This window comes from Crotalus tigris, unplaced genomic scaffold (genome assembly GCF_016545835.1).
Source record: "Crotalus tigris isolate CLP2741 ecotype Arizona unplaced genomic scaffold, ASM1654583v1 scf7180000017741.1442986301:2390832, whole genome shotgun sequence".
Classification (NCBI taxonomy): domain Eukaryota; kingdom Metazoa; phylum Chordata; class Lepidosauria; order Squamata; family Viperidae; genus Crotalus; species Crotalus tigris.
In genome coordinates, this window is record NW_024096608.1 from 1,042,571 (window position 1) to 1,067,834 (window position 25,264).

Consider the following 25,264-nt stretch of genomic DNA (forward strand, 5'->3'; position numbering starts at 1 on the left):
TGCTGGAGCCCATCCTCAGGGAACTACTCTCTACCAAAATATATGCTTTGGGCTATTCTAATATTATATTAATAAGTGTAGTTAATGCAGTTTTGATTAGTTTAAGAATCCTGGATTTCAGCAGTGGGCTGCTTTGGGTATCATGCTGTGGGTTTTGTAGTGTTAAAGAGATGCCCCAAATAGTCCGGAAACGATGAAAGGCCAAGCCAGAGCAAATCCCTCCCAAGAGGGGCTCCATGTTAGAGCAGGCATGTTGAAAATCGCCCCCCCCCTTTCATCCTCATTTGGCCTAATTGATCTCTCATCTGTAACAAGACTAGTAACAGTTGGGAGCAGATTTATGGAACATTTAGTTCGTTCTCACAAAAAACTATGTGAGTCATCCCCCCCCCTTTGTCCACCACACCCCAGTTGCCTCTCTGAAATATGTTTCCACTCTTGCATGAATAGGGAGGGAAATTAAGTATCCCAACCCAAGGGCTGTCTTTTCTTACCAAGGGATTGCAAACCATCTATTGCCATATAATAAGGCAGCTTGAAGTGACATAGCCTGCCTGATCTGACCAGTATCTTTTGCTATGGGTCAATAATAAAAAAGTGTCTTCTTTTTTCTTGATTAGAGTGAATTGGACGTACCATTTAGAGTAAAGGCTGGTCAGATAGGTAAGTTCTTTACTCTGGTTTTTAGGTAGTTCTGTGCATCCTCTGGGCTTGCACTTGAAAAATATATGGAGATTGAAGCTAGCCAACACTCAACAGCCATCCATTTGCCAAAACCAGCTTTGTAGACTTAGCTTCAATCAGGGATGCAAAAGTTTTACTATTGTTGGTTTGTTTCCAGGCACAAACTAAGTACAAATCATGGAATAAGCAATAAGGTGCATTTGAATATTATTCTTACAGACAGAAGCTAGAGGCTGGTATAGTTGGTCTCTGCTTGCTGCTTATTTAATGCATTAGCAGAACAAATGAAACCTTAATAGAGGATATCTTGTTTTTAGATAAGCTTACTCTGAAGATTCCTTGGAAGAATTTATATGGTGAAGCAGTTGTTGCATCCCTAGAAGGCTTATATCTTCTTGTTGTCCCTGGGACAAGTAAGTTTCTTGGGGTAAATTTACATTGCTCAGTGGACCTGTATTAGGTTGATATCCTGCCAAACTTTCTATCTAGGATATATTGCCAATAGAGCCTGTGCAAAGCAGAAAGCTTTCAATTGTTTTGAGCATAGAATGTCACAAAATTTCCCATTTTGAGAAGTCTTTGTTGTTTGAAAAAAAAAAGCTTGAAACAGCTGTTGGAACTAATTTGAAATTAAACATTTTTCGACCTTGAGTTCCTGGTGTCTTTTACAAAGTACCTAGGCAAAGTTAAATGTTAGTTAAAGTAAGCTGATCTGTATCTGAGTCTCTCATCACAATCCAGGACTTCCTAGGATTAAGTTCTGTGTGTACGTGGAACCTGGCTGCTGGGTGAATCTGCGTAGAATTACATTGTTTGTCTTTCTTTGTTGGTAATCTTACATAAAACATCCTTCCAGGCTATGGTTACTCCTATGTCATTGGTCTTAAGTGTGTGGTTTGGATGAAGAAGTCTGTAAGAAGAAGAATATCCAATAACAGTTGGAGGCTAAGAAACAAATCATACTGAGGTTCTGAGCTTGCCACAAAATACAATTCTTAATTTCTGCTCTCTGAAGATTCTGATAATTATAGGAATCATAACCACAGGAAAGGGGGGCTGCAGAAATTGATGTGAAAAGAGCAGGATGATGGTCTGATCGAGATATTATATTAAGGATGTAGTATTCAGTAAAATATGACTTACTGTTTTTTTCCTTGCAGGCATTAAATATGATGCAGAAAAAGAAGAAAAATACCTACAAGATAATAAGCAAAAAGAGTTGTCAAGAATTGAAGAAGCCTTACAAAAATCAGCAGAAAAAGGTAGATTATTTTTAAGAGATGAACATGACTGATGTGCTCAAAGCTACTTCAGAGAACCTAGTTAAGCAGAGTGGTACTGGAAAATCCCAAAAGGCAAAATACCTTGTTAATTTTACAGAAGAGAGAAGGATGTGAAAATCTCATTTTCCATGCTCTAGAAATATCACTATACTGGGAATTTTATGCTTTCATTTTTGTCCTTTACATAGTTTTCAGATAGAAGCCTCTTGTCTTGCATAATTAAAAAACAAACGTGGCATAGGGGCTGTTCGACTAAAGATGGAATCTCCCTGTAAAGTGAAGCTTTCAACAACAAACGTGGTTGTGGGTTACAGTTTTGTTTCTTGAAATACGTAGGTGCTCGCTTGTCTCGGTGTTCAAAAACATTTATTGGTTCAGCTTGAAAAGCTGCTTCTGTGCTTTTAAATGTCTGCTTTTTGATTGTGCTGTCATGTGGATGAAGGTGCTCCTTCAGATCTCATACACAGCCTGGAGAACGTGATGCACAAGCCCGGTGGGTATGCATGCTTAACGACTATAGCCAAGCAAATGGTAGAGGGAGGCTGAATGGCTGGATTGCAAGTTAGCAGTCTACATCAGGGCTCTCCGGAGTTGGCCTCTTTAAGACTTGTGGACTTCAGCTCCCAGAATTCCCCAGCCAGCCATGGACTCTCAGTTTCTGATGACAAAATCTTTCTTTATGATGGATGTTTGGGACAAAGCAATGCTAGTAAAATATCTTCTCAACTCGGATTGAAATTGTTTAAGAATATTGATGTTTCACTTTGAAGTAGCTTTGAGAATTTGTTAGCTAGAAAATTAATCTTGACAACTAAAAAAAGTTACTCTATTTCATTTTATCTAGACATATGAAAAAGTAGAAACACCTATAAACATTGCAGTGAATTTTTTATTGCAGGGACTTGGGGAAATTTAATCTAACAGTTCTGATGAAAAATTATATTTTCCATAGTTACCTTCTTAATTTTTCTTCCTTTATTTCTGTTGCTTGCTTTATAAGACTTTCCTAACTTTAATTTATCCTTTTTCTGTAAAATTGCTTACATTATGAAGGACGTAAGTCTAAAAAGACTAAAAAACATTTTAAGAGACCGTTTAAATCTCGTGAGCACCCAAAAGGTAGGTATAATGAGCAGAATTTGCTGAACATGTCTACCTGCTGCTTCTGTTTTTTGTAAACTGATTTTAATAATTCTGCAGTAATATTATGACTTTATTTTTGCCAGTATTGTTTTCGTAAGAAATGAAGGTAAAGAGAGAAACAAAAGGAAAACTAAACAAAGCTGTTTCACGCTGTACATTGTGTTGAAAAGAAGGCTGCAGATTTGGAAAAAAATGTTCTCATAGCACTGGGGAGAAAATGGTTTATTTAAAACACAGTTCAGTTGTATGTTCTGTTTGATATTTTCCATGATGACTATTTCTCAAAAAATATAAATAGTATATAATAAAATTTAGCCTCTCTTTGGAGTTTGTTGTATGATTTAATAAATTAGGTTAAGATCTAAGATTTTTCTGTGTGGCAAAGAAGATGAAAAAGGGAGGAAAGGACAGACTGCACTGCTGAGCAGTGATGAAAAGTAAACAGATGATGTTTAATGTGATAAATTTAAAGAATGAGATGGAAACTAACTTACAAATTATTGTTTAGATAAACCAAAAGAACAGAAGAAAGATACTTTCTTGGAAAAGCTTGCGACCCAAGTCATCAAAAACGTACAAGTCAAGATCACCGGCATCCATGTCAAGTATGAAGATGACGTAAGTAGCCTGGACTCTGTGCAAAAGTGACCCAGAGAGAGAGAAGCAGCCTCACTGAGTTTAAAGGTTGGCAACTTTCCTGTACAAGATTTACAGAAGGTTGTTGGTGCTTCAAAATAGGTGAAAATAATGGAACTGTAAAACAATTTTGAATCTTATATTTTACTTGTCAGCACCCATTTCAGATCTTATGCAGATTTTCTTTTTTACATATAACTAAGTTGCAAATGCATTTATGCTAAGGTGCTTAATATTCCTTATGATGTGTTTTCTTCTGAACTTGTAGATCACAGATCCTAAGCGACCAATTTCTTTAGGAATGACTTTGGCAGAGCTCAGTTTGCAGGTAAGGGAAAGAGGGGCTTAAACGTTCCTGGTGGCTGTGGACTAACCAAAGAATGACAGTTTATTTTAGGTTATATTTATTTTCACACTGGAAACCATTCTTAAACACAAATGCTATTTAATTAATGTACAACCCCCATTGCAGCATTATCAACAGTGGGAAATTTGTGGGGATGGTTCAAGAGACATTTCTAGCTGCGAGATTTTGACTAAATAAATAAATTCCTTCCAGATGCAAAAAAAGCTTGACACCAAAAAGAAGTGTGAAAACAGAAATACCATGTTAATTTCTTTTTTAATTTCCAGACCACAAATGAAAACTGGACTCCTTGTATTTTAAATGAGGCTGCGAAGATCATCTACAAGGTACAGCTGTCCTTGGGTTCAAGCACAGCAGCTTCTCTTTAGCCGTTCCTAGAGGTACCTGGAAAAGCGTATTCAGGAAGGATATGAATTTTAATAGCCCGGACGCTTAGTGATGCATAATGCTTAAGCCTGAAGGGTTGGACCCGCTGTGGCAGGGCCTTTGATCTCTTACCCTTTGAATAGTCAATTCTCTGTGCCTCTTTCTTCCCCCACTTCCCCAAAAGCTCACATACCATTTTTTGAAAGCTGGCTTGTGCTTCGGTGTTTTAAAAGCATGTTTTCATGCTCCCTTGGGCAAGCAGAAAAACTCCTTAATTGGCTGCCAGCCCAAGAAGTGCTTTTGGCAGCTTGTCTAGATCAAGGCAACAGTCCCCTCAAACGAAATTGTTCTGGCTGGCTTTGTATCCACCTCGGTAAGTGTCTGTCCTTTGAAACGCTTCTCTAGATGCTCCCCTGACTTTGTTGTTGTTTGAGGGGTCCTTGGCATTCTCTGTTGCAGCCCCTAACCAATTGCATCTTTTCTTTCAGCTTCTGAGCCTTGATTCCCTCAGTGTCTACTGGAATGTGGATAGTGAAATGTATTACTGCTCTTCCCGGGAGCAAATCTTGGTAATTTAAATCTTATTGTACTTTACGTTTGTGAACAGGTTTCTTCCTCTCTTTTCACTGATAAGGTTGAAAGAGCAATAATATAAAATGAGATTAGCCAGCAGCCAAGGACTTCCACTTCAGGGAATATCCTTTGTATGATGTCATCCCCAAAACCCACGACTGGCCAGACTTAATGGGCAAGTGTAAGATGAAAAGTGGGAGTCTTCTTCCTGCCCAGTGCTTCTCAGGCTTGGCAAGTTTAAGATGAGAGGACTTCAACTCCCAGAATGCCTCAGGTAGCATTGAACACTGTCCTAGATAGAGATAATATTTAATAAAATTAGCTTCAAATTAGGCAACTTTGCAGTGGAACGTTGCCCCTCAAATATAACATCTGACTTTTTTCTGCATTGTTTTTTCTGATGAGGCAAGAGAGAAATGAGACATTCTGACATGTTTTCCTAATTTTTTTTAAAAAAATCACCCGACCCAGCACTGTGTAGACATTTTGCGGCCAAAGAACAGAAGTTGCGGGCTATGTGTGAAAGTCTAGTGAGGGGGATGTACAGTAGAGGGGTACTCTGGAAGGAAAATAACTTCTAGGTTGAGTTATTTCTGTAGCATGACCTCTGCCTCATTTAAAAAGTGGCAAGGTCTTCACATTTGTCGTGGGAGCTTCATCCAGAGAGTGTTGTCCTACACATTTGTAACTGAAATACTTGAAACGTTGTGGGTTTCTTGCCATGTACAGGAGCGGTTGAAAAAAGGAGTCCCTTCAATGAACCAAGAGCTTCCTGACTATCAGTACAGTAAGTGGGAAGGACAGAACTGAAGGCCTGGAGGCCCAGAATTCTATGGGTTGGAAGAGAGGGCAAACGTCAGTCTACCTGTGACGATGCAGCTGGGGCTTACACAAGGCACGTGTGGTTTCTGTAGGGACTCTCGGGGACTTGCTACCAGGTAAAGAAAACGGGTGTGGGGTGGGTAAAAGTCTCGTGGCCATGGAGTTCTGCTGTGAAGAGGCATTTAGGCCAAGATGTCTAATATTCGGATAGGAATAGAAAAGAGGAGGAGAGGATATGATGAAATAAACAGGTCAGACAGAGTTAGTGTTAACGGCTGTATCTTGTGCTTGCCCTTTTGGCACAGCATCCTGCATGAGCTCACCTCTATGAGTCGTGATTTATAACCTGAGGTTTTTGGTATAGCATGACAAGTATGCTACGCCAAAGCCATAGCATTGTTAGCATGAACCCAACTAGTAATGAGTAGAGTAGCATTTTTTAATTCAGCAAATTTCAGCCATAGTTTTACTTCCATTTTTATAGAGACTAGTTTCTAATTTCTCTCTCTCTCTTTCTCTCTTTTCTGAAAGTATTTAAGCCTATATCAGCTTCTGCAAAACTCTACCTTAACCCTCATGCTGAAGAAGAACTAAAAACTCCCAAGATTGACTGGGCCATGGAAGTTCAGAGCATCGCCGTTGAACTCACCAAGCCTCAGGTAGGAGGGTGGGTGTCACGCTCCCATGGAAGGCAGGTGACAACGTCCGTAAACCGTCCTGGATGAAGGGGTGTTCCAGGAACTCTGGGCTGTTTACAATTGTTAGAAACATTTGATGCATCTTCCTTAGTAATGCTCCAAGTTCTGTGACTCTCTGGTTAGGATTCCTCTTGTTTTTTTTCTTCATTTAGTACCTTAGTATGATTGATCTCTTGGAATCCATTGATTACATGGTCCGAAACGTCCCATATAGAAAATATAGACCCGAAGTATCTCTGCACGGGAATGCCAAACAGTGGTGAGCTGGGGATATTTCTAGGTTGCTTCTGACCTGGTTGCAAGAATCCTTCAGTGCAGCAAACGGCAGCAGCCTTTGGTGAATCCCAAAGGAGAGGGGTGGAAAAGTCCTCCTAATCGAGTGGCGTTTTGCAAAGTATTTTAAAATATTGACGGAAGAATTGTTTTGTCTGCTTTGGCCACAGAAATTAAGGGAAGATTTTGCAGAGGAACAATTGAGAGTCTGAACTCCTTCAGTTGAGGAAAGGCTAGGCTTGGAAATTCTTGCCTGCAAATATCCTGCCTGGCCCAGGCCTTGGTTCCTCTTAGTTCAGATTGTTTCTTGTTTATTTCCCAGGGTGAAATAATGTGATTATTTCTTACAGGTGGACGTATGCAGGAAATTGCATTCTTGACCTTCACATCAAGCGATACACACAGATGTGGTCATGGAATAATATAAAGAGGCACAGGCAGTTTCTGAAAAGTTACAAAAACGTTTACAAAATTAAACTGACACAAACCAAATTGTCAGAGGACAATCAGAAACAACTCCAGGTAATTGACCCAAGGCTGGAGGGGCCGGCACCTGCAGAGCAGAGCCGTAGCGGGAGGAGGGTGGGAGGAAGGTCAGATAAGCCGCCCTGGAACTCCGTTTCTGCATTTGCTCCATAGGACTTAGAGAAGGCGCTCGATGTTTTCAACATTGTTTTAGCACGGCAACAAGCACAAACTGAGGTAGGTTTCCCCCCCCCCCCCGTGTTCCTTTTATGAGGATTTTAAAATAGTCAAAGGTTCCACAATTTTAAATACGAAGTGAGCATTACGTACCTGCTTTAGAAATAGCTGCGCTGACCATCAATAGAAATGCTTCCATGGCGGGTTAGATTGTCAGCAAAACATTAGAAGCGTTTCTAAAAACAGCACATTGAGAAGCTACTTACAATATACTAACATAATTTTGTGCCCTTTGCAAATGATTTAGTTCGAATGAATCTTGCCATTTTATTTCTTGAGTAGTGATCATAAACTAGCTATTAACATACATACCCGACATGTGCAAAATGGCAGGTTTTGGTTATTTTTTAATACAGTTTTAGTATTTGGGGAATTGTTTAGTTTGCGTAAAGAATACATTTTTTCCATTTGCTGAAGTTGAGGCTGGTGAAAGTACAGAATCTCTAATCCTTTGCCTGCATTTAAATTCTCTAATTTATAGGTTGTGAGGTCAGGACAAAAACTCTCCAAGAAATCTGCAGATGGGGAGAAGAAAAGTGGCTGGTTTTCTGGATTTTGGGGCAGGAAGGAATCCAAGAAGAAAGACGATGAAGACGAGTCAGTCCCTGAAAGTAAGTCTGTCCAGCAGCCCTGAGACTCCCCAGCAGCTGGTGGCAAAGGGGCGAGCATTAAACCAGGATGCAGATCGTGGAGTGAAGCTACCAGACTGAACAGAAGCAGCCAAAGGGAAGGCCAATGAAGCCCGGTGCCAGCTTGGTCTCAAGCCTTCTTTTCTTTTTTTTTAATTAAAAAGTTTTACAAAAATTACAAAATATACCCCAAACCCACCCCCCTTCCCCCTCCCCCTCCACCCTCCCCCACTTCCCAGAGCTGAATACAGGGTAACAAATATAATAATCATAATCTAACATTAACCAACTATGTAGATAAACAAATATAATGCACTTTAACTCCCTTTTAACACAGAATAAACAATTTGCAAATAAACTTAATCATATAAACAAATTAAAATCCTAATTCATAAACAATACAATATAATAAAAATTCCACTATACTAAACTATTAATAATAATAACAACAATAATAATATTCTAAAATTTATTCATAAAATAAATGGAACTTTTTAGTCCCGTATTTATTCTGAATATAATCTATCCATCTTCTCCAAACCGAAATGTATCTTTCTTGTGAATGATCCTTCAAATAAGCAGAAATCTTAGCCATTTCTGCTAAATTTGACACTTTAAGCGTCCATTCTTCTATAGTAGGCAAACAATCCTTCTTCCAATATTGCCCTACCAACAGCCTTGCTGCTGTTATTAAATTCAACATCAAATTAGTTTCCTTAACATCAAAATCTACAATAATACCCAACAAAAATAGTTGAGGAGTAAACTTTATCTTTTAAAAATATTTTGAATGTTCCACCAAATTTTAATCCAAAAAGCTTTTATATTTCTACAAGTCCACCAAATATGAGAGTAAGTTGCATCCAAACTACCACATCTCCAACATTTGGGCTGCAAGTTGGGATACATACAAGACAACTTTTGGGGATCCAAATGCCACCTATAAAACATTTTATAAAAATTTTCTCTCAAATTTTGAGCTTGAGTAAATTTTACGTTTCTAACCCAAATTGCCTCCCATGTGTCCAATAGAATCGGCTCTTGAATATTTTGTGCCCATTTTACCATACAATCTTTAACTAACTCCGTTTCAGAATCCAATTCTAGTAAGACATTATAAATTCTCTTTATATGAGCTAGAGTTTGATCTTTAATCTGTTTTACCAAATTCGCATCCTCTAAAGCAGCAGTTCTCAACCTATGGGTCGCGACCCCATTTGGGGTCAAACGACCATTTTACGGGGGTCGCCAAACAACGCGATCCGCCATTTTTCCCCCTCAGGAGGCGCCGCCGTGCATGCTCGCCGCGCATGGGGGCCCCGTGCATGCCCGCCGCGCATGGGGGCGTCACCGCGCATGGCCGCTGTGCATGAGGCGTCACCGCGCATGCTCGCCCTGCATGTGCATCACTGCGCATGCTCGCCGCCGCGCATGGGGCGCCACCGCACATGCTCGCCGCACATGGGGGCACCGCCGCGCATGCGCGCTGCGCATGGGGCGGGCCATGCATGTGCGCCGTGCATGGGGGCGGCGCCACGCATGCGCGCCACCCCCCACATGCGCAGCGCGTCCGTGTGACCGGGGGTCGCCATATAAAAAGGTTGAGAACCACTGCTCTAAAGTAATACCAACCTTTTGATCTAAATTCCACCTAACTAACAATTGATTATGTTGAAACCAAGAGCGTACAGTATTTTCTTGCTTCAACTCAGCTAAAGATTTTAATTGCCACTCCTTCCCTTCCAAACTAAGTAATTCCTTATAAGAAATCCTATCCAAATTCACTCCTCTACATACCCCCTCTATCCTGTGTCCGGGAATCCCCCAAATTGGAATTTTATAATTTAACCTATAGGTCTCAAGCCTTCTTGAGGGGCAGGGTGCCAGTCCTTCCTCAAAGGTAACCCCTTCCACCCTTTCTGCAGCTATCGATGACCTCATGACCCCTGAAGAGAAGGCAAAGCTGTTCACCGCCATCGGATACAGCGACAGTTCCCACAACCTGGCTTTACCCAGAAAGGTAATGGCCCCTTTCGATTAAAACTGGAGCATTGCAGAAGATGATGAGTGTCTCCATTTCTTGTGGGTGAAACTCACACAGGTGGACTGCAATTCACGTTTCCCACGTTTTCTGCGGTTGGGAAGGGGAGGGGACCCCCCAGGTATTGTGTCTGCTTGGCGTTTATGATAAAAACACGCCACTCATCAGTACGACTAACGCTTTGCAGTGCTTTTGTCTCCTCCTTAGTATGTGGCCCACGTGGCGTCCCTGAAACTCTTAAGCACTTCCTTTACTATTAAAGAAGACAGGAATGTCCCGGACACTCTTAAAATTCAGATCATCGATTTAAGCACTACAATCTCGCAGAGGCCAGGCGCACAAGCACTGAAGTAAGTGTCGGTTCCAATGTCCTTGCGTGCATTGTGGGAATCTGTGCTGCTTGGTTTATTGACAGGGTGATTTCCTTGGCATCACTGAAGACAGAGACCCCTGCAACAGCTCGGCAGAACAAAGCTGGATTCATTTATTTATTTATTTATGAGACTTATATACCGCTTTAAGTGCAAGCACTCTCTAAGCGGTGTACACCAGTAAGCAATGTATATATATATTTACATTGCCCCCAACAATCTGGGTCCTCATTTTACCTACCCCGGAAGGATGGAAGGCTGAGTCAACCTTGAGCCGGTGAGATTTGAACCGCTGACCTGCTGAACACAGTCAGCTAAAGTGGCCTGCAGTACTGCACCCTAACTGCTGCGCCACCTCGGCTCCCCGTGGGCACTTCTTAGTTTAAAGTCTGGGTCCTTTTCCTATTCCTGCATCATTGGGCTATTGGCCTTTTCATTGGTTTTTCATTAATTGTACAGACATTTTCTGCTCCTTAAGGCAGAGCCCCAAACGATGGCTTCCTTATAGTTTGGGGAGGAAAAACCCTTGCCTATTGATGATTTGCAGGATAGAGGCAAAGCTTGAACACTGGTACGTGACGGGCTTGAGGCAACGGAACGTTGTGCCTTCTTTGGTGGCCTCCATTGGGGACACTGCATCGTCCCTGCTTGAAATAAAGTTTGAGACCAACCCAGAGGACAGCAGGGCTGATCAGAGCCTCTTCGTTCAGTCGCAGCCCGTAGAAATCATCTATGACGCGGTGAGTGAAATCAGCATGAAATGCTTCTCAATTCTCAATGTTTGATCTTCCTTTCCTGTGTCTGTATTTGCAGTTCTTAAGAAAAAAAAATAAAAAGATACAGTTAACAACTCTCTTTTTCAGAGAACAATCAACGCGCTGGTGGAATTCTTCCAAACAAACCGAGGCATGGACCTCGAACGCTTAACCACAGCAACCTTGTCGAAGCTGGAAGAAATTAAAGAGAAGACAGCCACAGGTCGGCTTTAGAAACATCAGGTCAACTCCAGATGATTAAATAGCCATTTTTGACCCTGTAGGCAAACATACAGGCAGGCGCAGAGGGGTTTCCCATGGCTCCTGGGGGTAGTGATGTATTTTAAGCAGAATTCTGTCCCATTCGGGGAAGGGGAAGCTGACCGTCCCAGCTCCGTCCTGTTTCCTGTTTCAGGGCTTATGCATATCATTGAAACGCGAAAAGTCCTTGACCTCAGGATTAACCTGAAGCCTTCCTATCTTCTGATCCCACAAACCGGCTTCCACCATGAAAAGTCAAACTTACTTATTTTGGACCTAGGTACTTTCCAGGTATGTCTTGACCTTTCTTGAAGACTGAAGACAGATATTAATAAATTAAAGCTTGACGGAAGAGAGGAATGTAGTCTTCTTAGGTGTAATGTAGTCCCATCCAGTGCTGATGAATACAGCAATGGACTAGTTGTCTTTATGGATACATTTGTGAAAACTATGTGACAGTTGCATTTTAAACTTATCATTTAACAGCTGAAGAGCATCAGCCAAAGTCACCATCAGACTTCAAGCAGTTCTTTGGAAGAGATCATGGACAAGGCGTATGACAAATTTGATGTAGAAATCAAAAATGTACAACTCTTGTTTGGCAGATCAGGTAGGATGCCTCTAAACCCAAAACATTTTGACTACATATCAAGTGGAAAGCAATTGGCACAAATAGTACAGTATTAACTATATAAATTTATTTGAAATTCGAATTTATTTTCTGGAGTTTGGCAGGTGTGCATATTGAATTTTTATTTTTTGTGGTATTGTTAGAAATTATTAGATTTTTATGCATCAATGTTATTTATTATCATGCTAGAATTACCAAAATATTAGCAACTCTTTAATTGTATTTTAGGGGAAGATTGGAAAAAGGCCCGGTCTGAGCCCACATCGTTGCTGCACATACTGCATCCCATGGATATGTGTGTCCAAGTTGCCAAATCAATGGTAGAGAAGGATGTCAGAATGGCAAAGTAATGTAGCAATTTTTAAAAGCTGTAAATATGGCTCAGTGGGATCATGTTGCCTAAAAGTGTGGGGCAGGGCGCATTTTTGTGGCTAGGGAGCTGGCCTTTTATTCAATCGGTTTGTTGCTGCAATAGGCCTCCTAAAATGTTATTAGAGTGAGAGGGAGAATTCATGGCCTGTTTTTCATTTTGAGTTATTTTTAATCGTACTCTTTGGCACACCAAAGCTTCTGATCGATGCCATGAAACTCTTGCGAATTAAATTTACTTCTCAGGACAAAGTAGCCGGCCAGTCTCCCTGGAGATGTTCTAATAGTCTTTTAAAAAGCTTTCCAAATATACCTTAGCATTTCTTGGATGTTTCTCAGAGACATTACTTTAGGCCCAATTGAAAGAAAGCTGTGAGCTGACGGTTCATTTCATATCATTGTAGCCAGAGATCAGTGTGTTTGTTTGTAAAAACAAGACGTTAATTACATTTCCTTTGATGGTGCCTTGTATGTAGTGCGTGCCAATTTCACATCCCTGCTGGGGTTTGCTCTGTGTGTAGGACTGTGTGTGCTTTCCCTTCTAGATCAAGAGTGTAGCAGAGTTATTAGCAACCTAGTTTCGCTTCTTCTATATTTTTTATATCCTTAGGTTTAAAGTGTCTGGAGAGCTTCCTTTGATTCACCTGACAATTTCTGATCAGAAGATCAAAGGGGTTTTTGAACTTATTGACAGCATTCCTCTCCCACAGAAATCTGGTGTTTCAGTTTCAAGTGCCAAGGTATCAAACTCATTGTACATTTGGGGAAAGTACAGTCAGTAATTAGCATAATTATTGACATTTCCGAGACACAGAAAGGTCAAAAGTGTATTAAATACCAGCGAAGCAGTCATGCCAACTTGGCATTGTTGTGGGAACATTCCAACCCAAAGTGTTGTATGTAGAATAACATGAAAATATAATCCGGTGGTTTCTTACTGTCTTGCATTCTTTTGCAGGCTCCTGCCATTCCTGTGGTTCCTGATGGAAGGAAAGACTTCCTTAATGCCACATTATTTCTGGAAGAATTAGAATCAGGTAAAAAAAAAAAAGAAAGGACATCCAAAATTATCACAAATCCAAGGCAATTGCTGCCTTTAGCTATTTTAGAAGGCATATTTGTGGCTTAGACAACTTTGTGTTAAAACCTTTAAATAGGACATTTAAAAAAAATCAAGTTATGGTAAATGGAAATTCCCCCCCCCCTTGCAAATGACTATACTAACCCAATTTTATTTAATCATTAATTAATTAGTCTACTCCAAAGTGAATATTTTCATTCCCATAGAATGTCCTAATAGCGCTTTCTTTGTTCCTTAGAATCTGAAGATGAATATTTTGATCCCGATGAGTATCCCCAACAACAAGAGAAAGTGGTTTTCCCCCCAAAAAAGAAGCTAAAGAATGAGATCACAACTGTTCAGGAAGAGCTGACAGACTTGCAATTAAAGTTTGAAATTAAGGAGGCAAGTGTGGGTTTATGGATTTTTTTCTGCATCACTTAGCGACCAAAGTTTGATTCCCACTTGTGATCATAAGTTGAGGATTGCCTGTATCTGAACATGCCCGGATTTCAAAATTTAACAAGCGTCTCTTATTTAGGTGATTTTGGAACTGACCAAGCAGCTGGAGAGAGAAGAAACAATACTCGTATTTAATGTGCAGCAGCTTGGGATGCAAGCCACCGCTAAAACATACAACCTGACGGCTGTGTCTTACTTGAGAAAGATTAGCCTGAATTATTATGAAATTCAAGGTAATTTGCTTAATAAATTAAGCAGTTACAAAAATGTGAGAAAGAAATAATGTTTTTATTTGTGTCCTTGATAGAAAAAACTTTCTACCCAAAAACTCTTAGTCCAAAAAAAACCAAAAACAAAGCAAAAGCTTTTATGGATTTTGTTTAAAAGTGCCAATTGTAGAAAAGGCTTACCGTAGTTTAAAAAAATACATGGGCTTTACATAACCTGTCATTTCTTAGAAGTCATGTATTTTTGTAGGTAAACGGCAGCAAGTTCATTTGATTAGTTCATCGGATGTCTCCGGATTAGACCTTTTGAAAGTAGAATATATCAAGGTAAAGGCTTTTTTTTTTAAAAAAAATTACCGAATAATGCATACTGAACTGCATGAGCAAATAATTGCTTTTGTACAATATGAAAACTGTTTCAATTTTTAGTCACATATTGATTATGTTTCCCCTCAGGCCGATAAAAATGGTCCAAAATTTCAGACAGTTTTTGACAATACCGAACAAAGAATGGAGGTAAGAAAAATGTAAGAAAACTCATCCTAACCATAATTGTAAATAATGCTGGGTTTGCTCCTAAGAAAGAAACTCCCAATTATTCTGCCATAAGAGGGAGAGAAGGGGGAGAACAAAAGGGCTTTATGGCCCTCACTGTAGACTTCAAAGAGCTGAATGCTGAATGTGTGTTTATTGTAGCGTTAACACCAGAGAACATTAGCATTAACAAAGAAGAGTTTTGCCTTTCATGTAGTTATCTGAAGTCTCCATCCAGACGGAAGAAAGAAGAAACGGGGTGGAATTGTGATACTTGAAACTATTGGGAAGGGGGGTTGATCTACTGGGGAGAATGGGAGAGCTTGGACCCCAAGTCCTGTCTAGCATGCCTGCAACCATTTTCTCTTAATAAAGGATTCCTGTTGGAAGAACTATTCCAAGAGTTCTGTCTTCTTAAGATGCAAAGTGGGGTGGGTCCTTACACTAAGAAAGACTCCTTAACTCCTTGCCAAGTGAGTGGGTTGAGTAGAAAAAACGAAGGTTTTTGAGCAGGGCCTGACTTTTGATCAAGTCTTGTTTGTGTTGCTGCTCTTGACTGTGTCCAGGCAGGTGTCCCTTCTCCTTGGACCTCCTTCATTTTGAAATAGCCTGCTGTGTCCTTAGCCTACCAGGTCGGATGGAGAAGGGCCTAGAGTCCTTTTTAGCCATTGTGAGCTGTAAGATGACATTTGAAAGGAAGTCCAAGAATAAAGAACCCAGTCTGTTTCAAAGCGGGATACTCTTAAGAAAATGGTTGCTTCTCTTGGGGACGTTGGACTGAGACCCATTTATGAAATGCTCAGGAAGGCCGGGCTGCAGGGGTGCCCTCTTCCCCCCCCCGAACCAACGATGTAATCCGCGGGCATTAAGAAAGTGATTCTGGTGGACTGGGGGGTGAATGGGGAGATCTTGCTATTGAAGAGGTGCCTTTCCCCCCCACTCTCTCCCAAACCCCATAGGTGACCTTCTCCTCCCTCCAAGTGGTGCTGCACACCCAGGCTCTACTCTCGGCCCTGGGGTACCTCATGGCTGTGGTCCCAGCAAGGGAGAGGCAGCTGCCAGCCCTGCAGAGACAGGAAGAGGTCCAGAGGAGAGAGTCTGCTGGGAAGGAAGGTAATGGGCGGTCATATTTGGATGCCATTTTCTCCCCATTCAGGACAGGTCAACCTCTTGTTGATTTGTTAAAAAATCTCTCTTTACAGTGGCAAAACCGAGCAAAGACAAGGATGTATTTAACTTCAAATTCTTTGCCAAGATGGAGGCCTTCTGTTTGAATGTTTGTGATGAGAAGAACAATATTGCTGAAATAAAAATCCAGGGTAATGAGAAAATGCTTGTTTTATTCAATTTTCCAAGCTCTCAAGCTTGAATGATTGAAATATATTCCAGCCACTGGAGGACCTTGTCTTCATTCATTTCTGATTTCTTAATTCTCACCTTGTAAAGCAGAATGTCAGTTAAATAGATGCATTTCTGGTGGTTTGAAATGAAGGGGGGAGGAAACGCAGTTGGACATAGATTTGGGCACTTTGGGTGGCCCACAAAGACAGGGCAGATTGAGACTGGTGCCTCGGCTTTTGTCCCAATGGGTTCAGTGGCCCAGATCTTAGAAATATTTCTAAAGCAGCTTCAAAATCTGATTTTGGAATTTGAATAATACAGTGAAGGTTTGTCTATTTAGTTAGGGCTCTGCGATTTCATTTGTATGGTTCTTAGCAACCATACTTTAAAATAATTAACAATTTTTTCCCTTTCAGGCCTCGACTCCTTCCTTTTTCTGCAGTCCAGTCAAACTATTCTCTTTGCCCGGCTGAAAGATGTAGTTGTTATTGATGTTGACTTGAGGACAATTCATAAAAAGGTACATTTTCTAATTTGATTGCAACTTTTAGCTACCAGAATGGCTCTCCTGTATTCTCTGCCAAGAGAAGCTCCACATGTGCATCCAGGAAGTCTCTTCTCCAAGGGTTTTGAAAGAAACTGCCTGCGCAAACGCATTTGTGAGTCGATTTGTGTATTCTCATGAGCTTTCGGGCTGCAGTCTTGAGAACCAGCGAGTTCTCCATTCATTTGCATTTTCGAGTGTTGTAAACACATGTTTTGGATGCCCATCTAGAAACTACCCATCCAGCAAATGATACTTTTGCTTGCCTGCTTTTTAGGCCGTTTCCATAGTCGGCGATGAAGTCTTCAGTTTCAACCTGGCCTTATATCCAGACGCAACTGAGGGAGAAGCTTACACAGATATGTCCAAAGTGGATGGCACCGTGGCTCTGAAAGTGGGCTGCATTCAGATCATATATCTACACAAATTCCTCATGTCACTTCTGGTAAGACTACCAACTGGGAGTTGTTGTTGTTCTGTTTTTCACGTGACATGGAAGGAAGTCTTTGTATTAGTAAGCAAAAAACAGTCTCTCTCTCTCTCTCTCTCTTTCTCTCTCTCTCCCTCCCTCCCTCCCCCTCTCCCCCCTCTCTCTTTCTCTCTGTGTGTTTCATACGATTAACAGGAAGCTCAAAACCGCGTCATGTAAATATCAGTGTTAAGTAACAGTCTGCTGCTCCTTTGCCCCATTCCTGACCTGCGAAACTCTTGTTTTGTCACAGAATTTCCTCAGCAACTTCCAAATGGCCACGGAGGCCTTGAGTGCTGCTACGGTGCAGGCCGCCGAGAAGGCTGCCACCAGCATGAGAGACTTCGCTCAGAGGAGTTTTCGCCTCTCCATGGACATCAACCTGAAGGCGCCCGTCATTGTCATCCCACAGTCTTCTGTCTCTTGCAATGCTGTGGTCTTCGATCTGGGGCTGATTAAAATACAAAACCAGTTCAGTCTGGTGCCGGCAGAGGGTTGCTCACTGCCTCCCATCATGGATAAAATGGAGGTGCACCTGACCCAGCTGAAGCTGTCCAGGTACGTCCGGTTCCTCTTTACGCATGAAGCCCAGCGTTATTTGAGGAGGGTTCCGTCACGTTGCCCCACAATGACCGTGTGTGACTTCCTCTAGGACAGTCTTGCAGCGAGGGAGTTCGCAGCCTGACATTCAAATTCTGCACCCAATTAATCTGAACCTTTTGGTCAACCGCAACCTGGCCGGGATGTGGTATCACAAAATACCCCTGGTGGAAGTCCGAGGTTACCTTGACACCATCAACGTAAGTTAATTTCCCTTCCCTCGTGCGGCTGGTCCATTTCTGCCAGAGTCCCCATTGAGGAGAGACCAAAGTTAGCAAGAAAGACATTTCTTCATTTGAAAGGGAAGGAATGGGTTAGTCTGAAGAAACATAACCTCCCCTTCAAATGCCCCTGTTTTTAGGTTATCCTGAGTCAGGAGGATTTAAACATTCTGCTTAAAGTTATAACTGAAAACCTGGCTGAAGCAGACAAAACCGACTCTGGGGTAGAACCAACAGCGTCAACGGAAGGTAGGAAATCTTTGTTTGGGTCCCTGTTCCCAGGTTTTGTAGCTGGAGTGTTTTTCCTGCAGGGTGCTTCTCCTCGCTGTGACTAGGAGGGGGCTAATCTGCCCTGCTCTGCTGTGGGCAGGCCGATGGCAGGCGAATGAAAGGTGTTCTGCACAGGAGGGGCTCAGGGCCTGATCCAGGCTCACAGCTCACGACTTAAACTCCTAAAGAAGCATTGTTTTTGCGTAAGACGTAAGCATGCCTTCTTTAAATGGAAGTCTCTTGTTTTGGAATTAGCAGGCAAGATAAAAGAAAGGGTGCAGTCAACTGGAACCCCGAAATCCAGCATCTTGGAAGAAGCCCTGAAGGAAGATAGGACCAGCCTGCTGCTGAACTTTGAAATCAACAAGGTAGGGCAGCTTGTGAATCTCTATCTCGATTCAGCTGCATTTATCCACAGATCCTCCTTTATTTATTTATTTAAAATAATGCTCATTAGCTTGGCAGTGAACATTCAACTTCTGAATCGGCCTGCAGAAGCAAATTAAGCCTAGTTCAGACACAAGGGATCCTGGGTATCCCATTTCCGGAATAAGTGCTGGCAAGAACAGCCGTATTTGTTCTCCTTCCTCCGGCTCCTTTCTGGCTTCACCCAGACCAGAAGAGCCGGTTATTGTTATTGGTCCCGTCGGCTGATTCCCAGTGGACTTTCAGTATTTCTCTGGAGGGCCTCTCCCTGCCAGTCTAGGTGATGCCCACAGCTGAACTTGTCAAAGCTTGTGTTTTGCCCTCCTGTGGGCAGGAAGGGTGAAAAAGGATGGGGGGGGGGGTAGGTTAGCCCCCCCACTTGTCTTGGGGAGGCGTCTCAGGAGTCCTAAATCAGGCCCAAGTGGATGGTGCCTCCATCAGGGCGAGTCAAGATCATAACTTGCTCTGTTCTGATTAAAGGCTCTGTTGATCCCAGAATTTTTGGCAAATTTGTGAATCTGACAGACATGAATGCTTGTTTCTTCCTGCAACAGCCCCTTCTCCTTGAAGATGGCTTGGCAAAATGGCAAATGTAGATGGACAACTGGAATATGAATGGCTGGCGTATTTTTATGTGTCTGTGCTGTCTTTAATATACTTTATTTCCCTCCTTTCAGGTTTTGGTAACATTAACGAAACAAGTGGAGAAGCACAGCTTTCCTTTATACAGGCTCACAGTACTAAAACTTGGAAGTGAGGGTAGAATTAGAATGCACGATATGACTCTTACAGCATATCTGAAGAAAGTCCAGATGAATTGCCTTGAATTCAATGGTAAGTCATATTTAATGAAGGATTTCCACAGATGAATGTAAATCAGATTACACACAGGATGTTATAGGACAATGTTAAGCTGCAGATCTAAATATTTCAATAAAAATGACATTAGAGAATATCTATGGCTAGAATTGTGAGAGACTGTTATTCTTGGTTAGTTTTGACTAAAAAGATTTTCCCAAAATAGAAAAACTAAAATTGAGAAATGGTATAACTTGCTGAAATAATGATTATTGGAAAGCACTGTAAATGTTTAATAGTAAAACAACCCAGATTCGCCTCCTTAGGCAGGAGGACCTCATCAAGCTTACGAAGCATCTGTTTATATTTTGGGTAATTTCCAAGTCTCTAAAATTCTACCGATTATTCTTTTGAGGAACATTGCACTGATGAAGAAATTACCATATTTACTGTATTAATCAACTTTTCCTTGCTTAGGGACTCTGTTGTCAGTGAGTGGCTTTGGCTTACAACGGTTTAAGTATGAATTGTATTCTTTCTACAGATTCCAAAGGAGATCCATTAAATATTATTAGTTCTTCAGATGAATCTGGCAAGCATCTTCTAAAGATGGAATATGTTAAGGTTAAGCACTTTTTTAAAACTAAAAATTACCGCGGGGTATTTTGAGTGGATGCTTAAAGCAAAAATGGCAGTGTATTTTATGCAGAGAATCAAAGTGAAATAATGCAAATTAATGTATGTTACAAAAAGCCAAATTGAATCTTAGTTGCTAGAGGTTTCTGCTAGAAGGCTGGATTGTGTTGGTCTCTCTCTTTTGACCCGTCAGTTTTATAGAGAAGGGGACCCGTATCTTATTCCTTCCTTTCCCCTTTTTGTTTCTCGCTCTCTGGTCTTGGGAATCGAACAGTGTCCAGCTTGGGCTCTTCTGTGGCATTTCTAGGGGTGACGTGGCGTGGGGCTTACTGTACTGAGATAGCAGTTGACAGAAATAGTTGAACCCAGGGCTGCCTGCAAGATATAGTAAAAAATGACAAGGAGGGGGCGCAATGGTGGGATTGGACCAAGAGGAGCCTTGATTGCAGTGCTGGGTCTGGCCCTTGAGTTTTTCAGCCACACATCCCTGCCTGAACTTAACCGTTGGCTTGAACGTGCCTGTGTCTCTTTGGTACTGCTTCACCATTTGCCGCAAAGTGAAATTTTGATTCCCATTTAGGCTGATGTTGATGGTCCTCACTTTGAAACTGTTTACAACAGAACAAAGCAGTTGCTGAATGTGAGTATTAAAACCCCTTGCTTTGTTAGCTACCAAGGATAGGGGGCTCTTGGTGTCCTTTTGAGAACAAATATTAGTGTCACTGAAAGATTCTAGATTCTAATTGGATTTTTAAGCAAAATAACTTCCATTTATCTTGCATAGGACGAAGGGCCTTTTTAAATGATAGAAATGATAGAAATCTGCTTTAGGTGAGATGGCAGAGACCTCCCCCCAATTTATTTCCTTTTCTTGTTTCAGGTATCCTTTTCTTCGTTGGACTTACTTTTGCACACCGAAGCCTTGCTTTCAATCCTGAATTTTTTCACTTCTGCCTCAAGCGTTCTCACGCCAGTTGAGAAGGGGGCTGAGGTAGAGCAACCATCAGAAGACCCCAAAACAGCTGTTGCAAAATCAGGTATCGGAGGGTCTCTCTCCCTCTCTCTTTCCCTCCCTCCCTCCCTCTACCTCTCCCCCTCCCTCCCTCCCTCCCTCCCTCCCTCCCTCCCTCTTCCTCTCTATTTAATACTGATGAATCATGGTGATCCCTTTTGACCATGATGAGCCAATTAAATCTATTTTAAGAAGTATTTTGAATTTCCAAGTTTCTTTGCGTGGGTTTGAAGCAGCAGGAGTGGGGGGCAGAAAGGAAGAAAAACCTGGAGTCAGGAAACCAAGGAGCAGGTCGCAAAGGGTCGGTGTGTTCACTGCTACAAGACCAGGAAAGAGGAAGAGGACGAGGGGGGGGGGACAGCTGGGGAGGAAGGCCCACCAGGCTGACCAATCTCTTCTGGTTCTTTTCAGCTGCTGCGCCTGCAGCCAGCTCTGCGGATGTGTTTGACTTGAAGCTCACGGCCAAACTGAATGCCTTTAACATTTTGGCCTGTGACCAGAAAGCTAATATTGCAGATATCCGAATTCAAGGTAAGCGCATTTGAAATAATGCACAGGAATTTTAAAAAAATCTCCTCCTCTCCTTCCCAGTTACTTAACCCTGCTGTTGCTGTAGGATGGAATTCTTCTCGGTCAATCCTTGGGTCAAATATGTTTCCTATAGCAGCAAGAGAGGAAAGCCAGTAATGGATTAAGTGTAAATTCCCTAAGAAAAATTCCGGTGTCTGAACTTCAATCAAAAATTGAAGACACCCCCTTTTATTTTGTCCTCCTTTCTCCCCAGGCATGGAGGCCTGTGTGTTTACAACAATGAAGCACACTGAAATTTTTGCCCGGCTTCGGGATTTCATAATAACCAATGTTGATCCGGAAACGGTTCATAAAAAGGTGAGGATGGAATTGGCACTGTGGACACGAGCCTCATGAACCAGTTTGGAAGAGTTAGGAACAGAAGAGACGGTCAGAGGAAAAATAGCGCATCTGAGAATAGAATTACACACTCTGGCCTGTTCACGCTTTGCCTTTTCCTCTTGAGCTAGAGAAACCAAATTGGAGTGGGGGGGGGGGAACCTGGTGAAGCTGGAAACGTCTGAGGGGCAGAGGCTGAAATTAATACAGTAGATATGCCTGTTTTAGGTCACGGTCCTACACCCTCTTGCTAAGGGGCAGGGCAGACCAGACCATGATGCATGATATCAAAGAGAGATAATCATGGTAAATATGACCTTTGCAGACAGTCTCAATAGTGGGAGATGAAGTCTTCCGGTTCACGATGTCCCTTTATTCTGATGCCACCGAAGGAGATGCTTATATGGACATGTCCAAGGTTGATGGCAAAATGTCTCTGAAAGTAGGCTGCGTTCAGATCGTCTATGTGCATAAATTCTTCATGACGCTTCTGGTAAGAGAGCTGCTTCTTTCTGTAAACTTAATCCGTCTTCCTCAACCTTGACAGCTTTTAAGATGTGTGGACTTCAATTCCAAAACTTCAATTCATCTCCCAGATTTGGAAGATAAAGTGAATTCTGGGAGTTGAAGTCCACACGTCTTAAAGTTGCTAAAGTTGAGAAATACTGGCTTACGTTATAGTTTTCAAATGTGTAGGCTCGAAATCCTAGTCTTATCACACAAATGACAGAAAAGAATAAAATTGGTCCTGGCAGTGCAGAGCTTGGTCATTACTTCTAATTCTTCTTCCTTTACATTGTGGTACTTAGGAATGAGACTGTTAGCTGAAAAATTCACACAATAATACTTGTTTTAAGTTTTTTTTTTTTTTTAAATTACTGGCTATAAACTCACCTGTGGGATCCATTTGCACCTTCCTTCCTTGAACCCCTTTGACCTCTCCCAGCGCTGCTGCTTAATTAGGCCTGTCATTCTGTCCTTGCTTAGCACTTTCTCAACCACTTCCAAACGGCCCAGGAGGCGCTGAGCGCTGCCACGGTTCAAGCTGCAGAAAAGGCCGCCTCCAGCATGAAGGATTTTGCTCAAAAGAGCTTTCGCCTCTCGATGGACATCAACCTGAAAGCTCCAGTCATCCTGATCCCTCAATCTTCCGTGTCCAACAATGTGTTGATAGCCGATCTCGGCTTAATCAGAGTTTGGAACGAATTCACCCTGGTCTCTGAGGAGAAGACGACTCCTCCCCCTGTGATTGACAAGATGGATATCCAACTCACCCAGTTAAAGATCTCCAGGTATACCTGTTGTGAACCTCTTTCTCCTTGAGGTCAACAGAGAGATGGCTGCCTATTGCAGGTTTTTCTTGCCTGTTGCTGTGGGGTTTCTCCTGGCGGCGGGAACACTTTTCTGCAGCAGAGAAGCCATTCCTTGAAGGCTTGGCAAGAGACCCTGCCTGGCTCTGTGAGGTTATCTGAAGCATGACTGGTGGCTTTACCCGACTCCCTTCACCTTTGGTTATGAATGCAAGCATAACCCAGAGCAAGTTACAGTTCTAAGCAAACCATCTTGCTTTTCTTTCCCCATCAAACACAGGGAGGAGTTCTGAAGGGCTTAGTCAGGATAGGCCCCCGTATTGAGCTAAATTGTGTTGGGACAGGGGAGCCTGTTTAACTGGTGGCCATTGCAGCTTTAATCCAAACCCGGCGATGGGAATTGGGCATCTGTTGAAGATGCCTAACAAACCAAAACAGACTCCCTTTGGAACCTCCTTGGAAAGGCCCCTGTGGTGGAGCTTGCCTTAGAGCAGGGGTTGTCCAGACCTTGGCAACTTTAAGACTTATGGTCTTCAACTCCCAGAATTCCCCAGCCAGCATCCCAAGTAAGTGAACTTTAGGCCTTGAAGGGCTATTCCCAGTCACATCATGCACTGCAGGCAGGAAGGGCTGGTTTACTCAAAGGGCCACCTTGTGATTCTCCATCTGTTCCCCTTTAATTTGTAGGACCGAGGTGGGCAGCAGCCCTCAGCCGGAGATTGAGATTTTGCAGCCGGTCAATCTACAGCTGTCAGTTCAGAGGAATTTAGCCTCAGATTGGTATCTGCAGATTCCGGGGATTGCCATCCAAGGAGACTTAAAGGCCATGCTGGTAAGGTCACAAAAAGCCGGGAGAGCCATGATCTCTGGGGAGATAAGCTGTGGATTATAATTATAACTCGGGTTATGATTGAAGGGGCTTTGATTTTCCAGTTAGGCTTATCTACACTTACAAGGTGAGGCTGTTTTACTCAAGATTTTTTTTTCTTCTCTGTGGAAGCATTTCTGCCTGTTTTGAACACATGCAAGTATATAAAGCATGAGCAGGTGATAAAGGGAAAACCATCAATTTCTGCCTTTTTTGGTGATACCGCAATGACTCCACAGCTGTATTTGCTGCTTGATATTAGCTAATTCATGTAGACGCATCACGGTGACAGGCAGGTATTTCTTATCTAAAATGTGAAATGCATTTTTTTTTTTCCTGGAGTCTGCAATCTGGCATTCTGAGTTTTAATAAAATGTCGTGGGAAGATCTGGTGCCAGCTTGAGATTGATCTTTACTATTTGCATTGGGTCGAAAAAAATCCCAAAATGGGTAGTATTGCTGGAGGAAAGCCATTTAATAACAGATTCTTCTCTTTGCAGATCTCACTCAGTCAGGATGACTTGATTTTGCTCATGAGCATTTTGCTAGAGAATCTCAGTGAAGCTGCCGCAGACCCCAAAGTTACGCACTCAACCTTGCCAGACGCTCAGAAATTTAAAAAGCACAAAGCTGTTGCTGTCACTGGCCTTGATGAAGGTACATCTTTTTCCAAAGTTGAGCATTTAATTCAGATAGTTGCAAAACGCATCATTTGACTGTTAACAATATCAGGACAAAAGGGAAGCATGGAAGAAAACAAGTTTGGGATATTAGCTAGAAACCTGGAGACTTCGGACCTGAAAGTGGCTGTGTGACTTTGGGCCAGTCACTCTGTCTCAGCCAGACCACCCCACAGGGTTGTTGTTATGAATAAGAGAGGATAACACCACCTTGAATTCAGCAAAAAATAAAGGTGGGATAAAAAGAAATGGCATACGATTTTATGCTGGTCTTTGGATGTGAAATAAGATCA

The 25,264-nt window shown here is 42.1% G+C and overlaps 1 protein-coding gene across 18 annotated transcripts in view; it reads left to right on the forward strand.

Annotated features, from left to right (window-relative positions):
• Positions 1-25,264, forward strand: part of VPS13C (vacuolar protein sorting 13 homolog C) — a 60,909-nt gene that overhangs the window by 3,236 nt on the left and 32,409 nt on the right. For 15 of the 18 annotated variants that reach the window (XR_005556346.1, XR_005556347.1, XR_005556349.1 and 12 more), the window contains exons 3-46: positions 621-663; positions 1,002-1,097; positions 1,845-1,946; positions 3,619-3,728; positions 4,015-4,074; positions 4,380-4,439; positions 4,968-5,048; positions 5,782-5,839; positions 6,406-6,533; positions 6,725-6,831; positions 7,196-7,367; positions 7,485-7,547; positions 8,029-8,158; positions 10,102-10,196; positions 10,425-10,567; positions 11,136-11,328; positions 11,452-11,566; positions 11,759-11,895; positions 12,091-12,214; positions 12,464-12,581; positions 13,215-13,344; positions 13,563-13,641; positions 13,924-14,069; positions 14,206-14,359; positions 14,604-14,680; positions 14,810-14,869; positions 15,847-16,000; positions 16,090-16,206; positions 16,645-16,748; positions 17,050-17,217; positions 17,495-17,799; positions 17,894-18,041; positions 18,203-18,311; positions 18,588-18,700; positions 19,436-19,592; positions 20,101-20,180; positions 20,773-20,832; positions 21,073-21,229; positions 21,616-21,735; positions 21,989-22,092; positions 22,439-22,606; positions 23,101-23,405; positions 24,111-24,255; positions 24,792-24,948. Coding sequence is in view for 12 of the 18 variants with exons in the window: in XM_039340081.1 (XP_039196015.1) it covers positions 621-663; positions 1,002-1,097; positions 1,845-1,946; positions 3,619-3,728; positions 4,015-4,074; positions 4,380-4,439; positions 4,968-5,048; positions 5,782-5,839; positions 6,406-6,533; positions 6,725-6,831; positions 7,196-7,367; positions 7,485-7,547; positions 8,029-8,158; positions 10,102-10,196; positions 10,425-10,567; positions 11,136-11,328; positions 11,452-11,566; positions 11,759-11,895; positions 12,091-12,214; positions 12,464-12,581; positions 13,215-13,344; positions 13,563-13,641; positions 13,924-14,069; positions 14,206-14,359; positions 14,604-14,680; positions 14,810-14,869; positions 15,847-16,000; positions 16,090-16,206; positions 16,645-16,748; positions 17,050-17,217; positions 17,495-17,799; positions 17,894-18,041; positions 18,203-18,311; positions 18,588-18,700; positions 19,436-19,592; positions 20,101-20,180; positions 20,773-20,832; positions 21,073-21,229; positions 21,616-21,735; positions 21,989-22,092; positions 22,439-22,606; positions 23,101-23,405; positions 24,111-24,255; positions 24,792-24,948 (5,452 nt within the window). In the remaining 6 variants the exon portion in view is untranslated. Of the gene's footprint in view, positions 1-620; positions 664-1,001; positions 1,098-1,844; positions 1,947-1,981; positions 2,461-3,020; positions 3,087-3,618; positions 3,729-4,014; positions 4,075-4,379; positions 4,440-4,967; positions 5,049-5,781; positions 5,840-6,405; positions 6,534-6,724; positions 6,832-7,195; positions 7,368-7,484; positions 7,548-8,028; positions 8,159-10,101; positions 10,197-10,424; positions 10,568-11,135; positions 11,329-11,451; positions 11,567-11,758; positions 11,896-12,090; positions 12,215-12,463; positions 12,582-13,214; positions 13,345-13,562; positions 13,642-13,923; positions 14,070-14,205; positions 14,360-14,603; positions 14,681-14,809; positions 14,870-15,846; positions 16,001-16,089; positions 16,207-16,644; positions 16,749-17,049; positions 17,218-17,494; positions 17,800-17,893; positions 18,042-18,202; positions 18,312-18,587; positions 18,701-19,435; positions 19,593-20,100; positions 20,181-20,772; positions 20,833-21,072; positions 21,230-21,615; positions 21,736-21,988; positions 22,093-22,438; positions 22,607-23,100; positions 23,406-24,110; positions 24,256-24,791; positions 24,949-25,264 lie in introns of those variants that run through there. The other 3 variants (XM_039340091.1, XM_039340080.1, XM_039340089.1) reach the window with 3 other exon arrangements.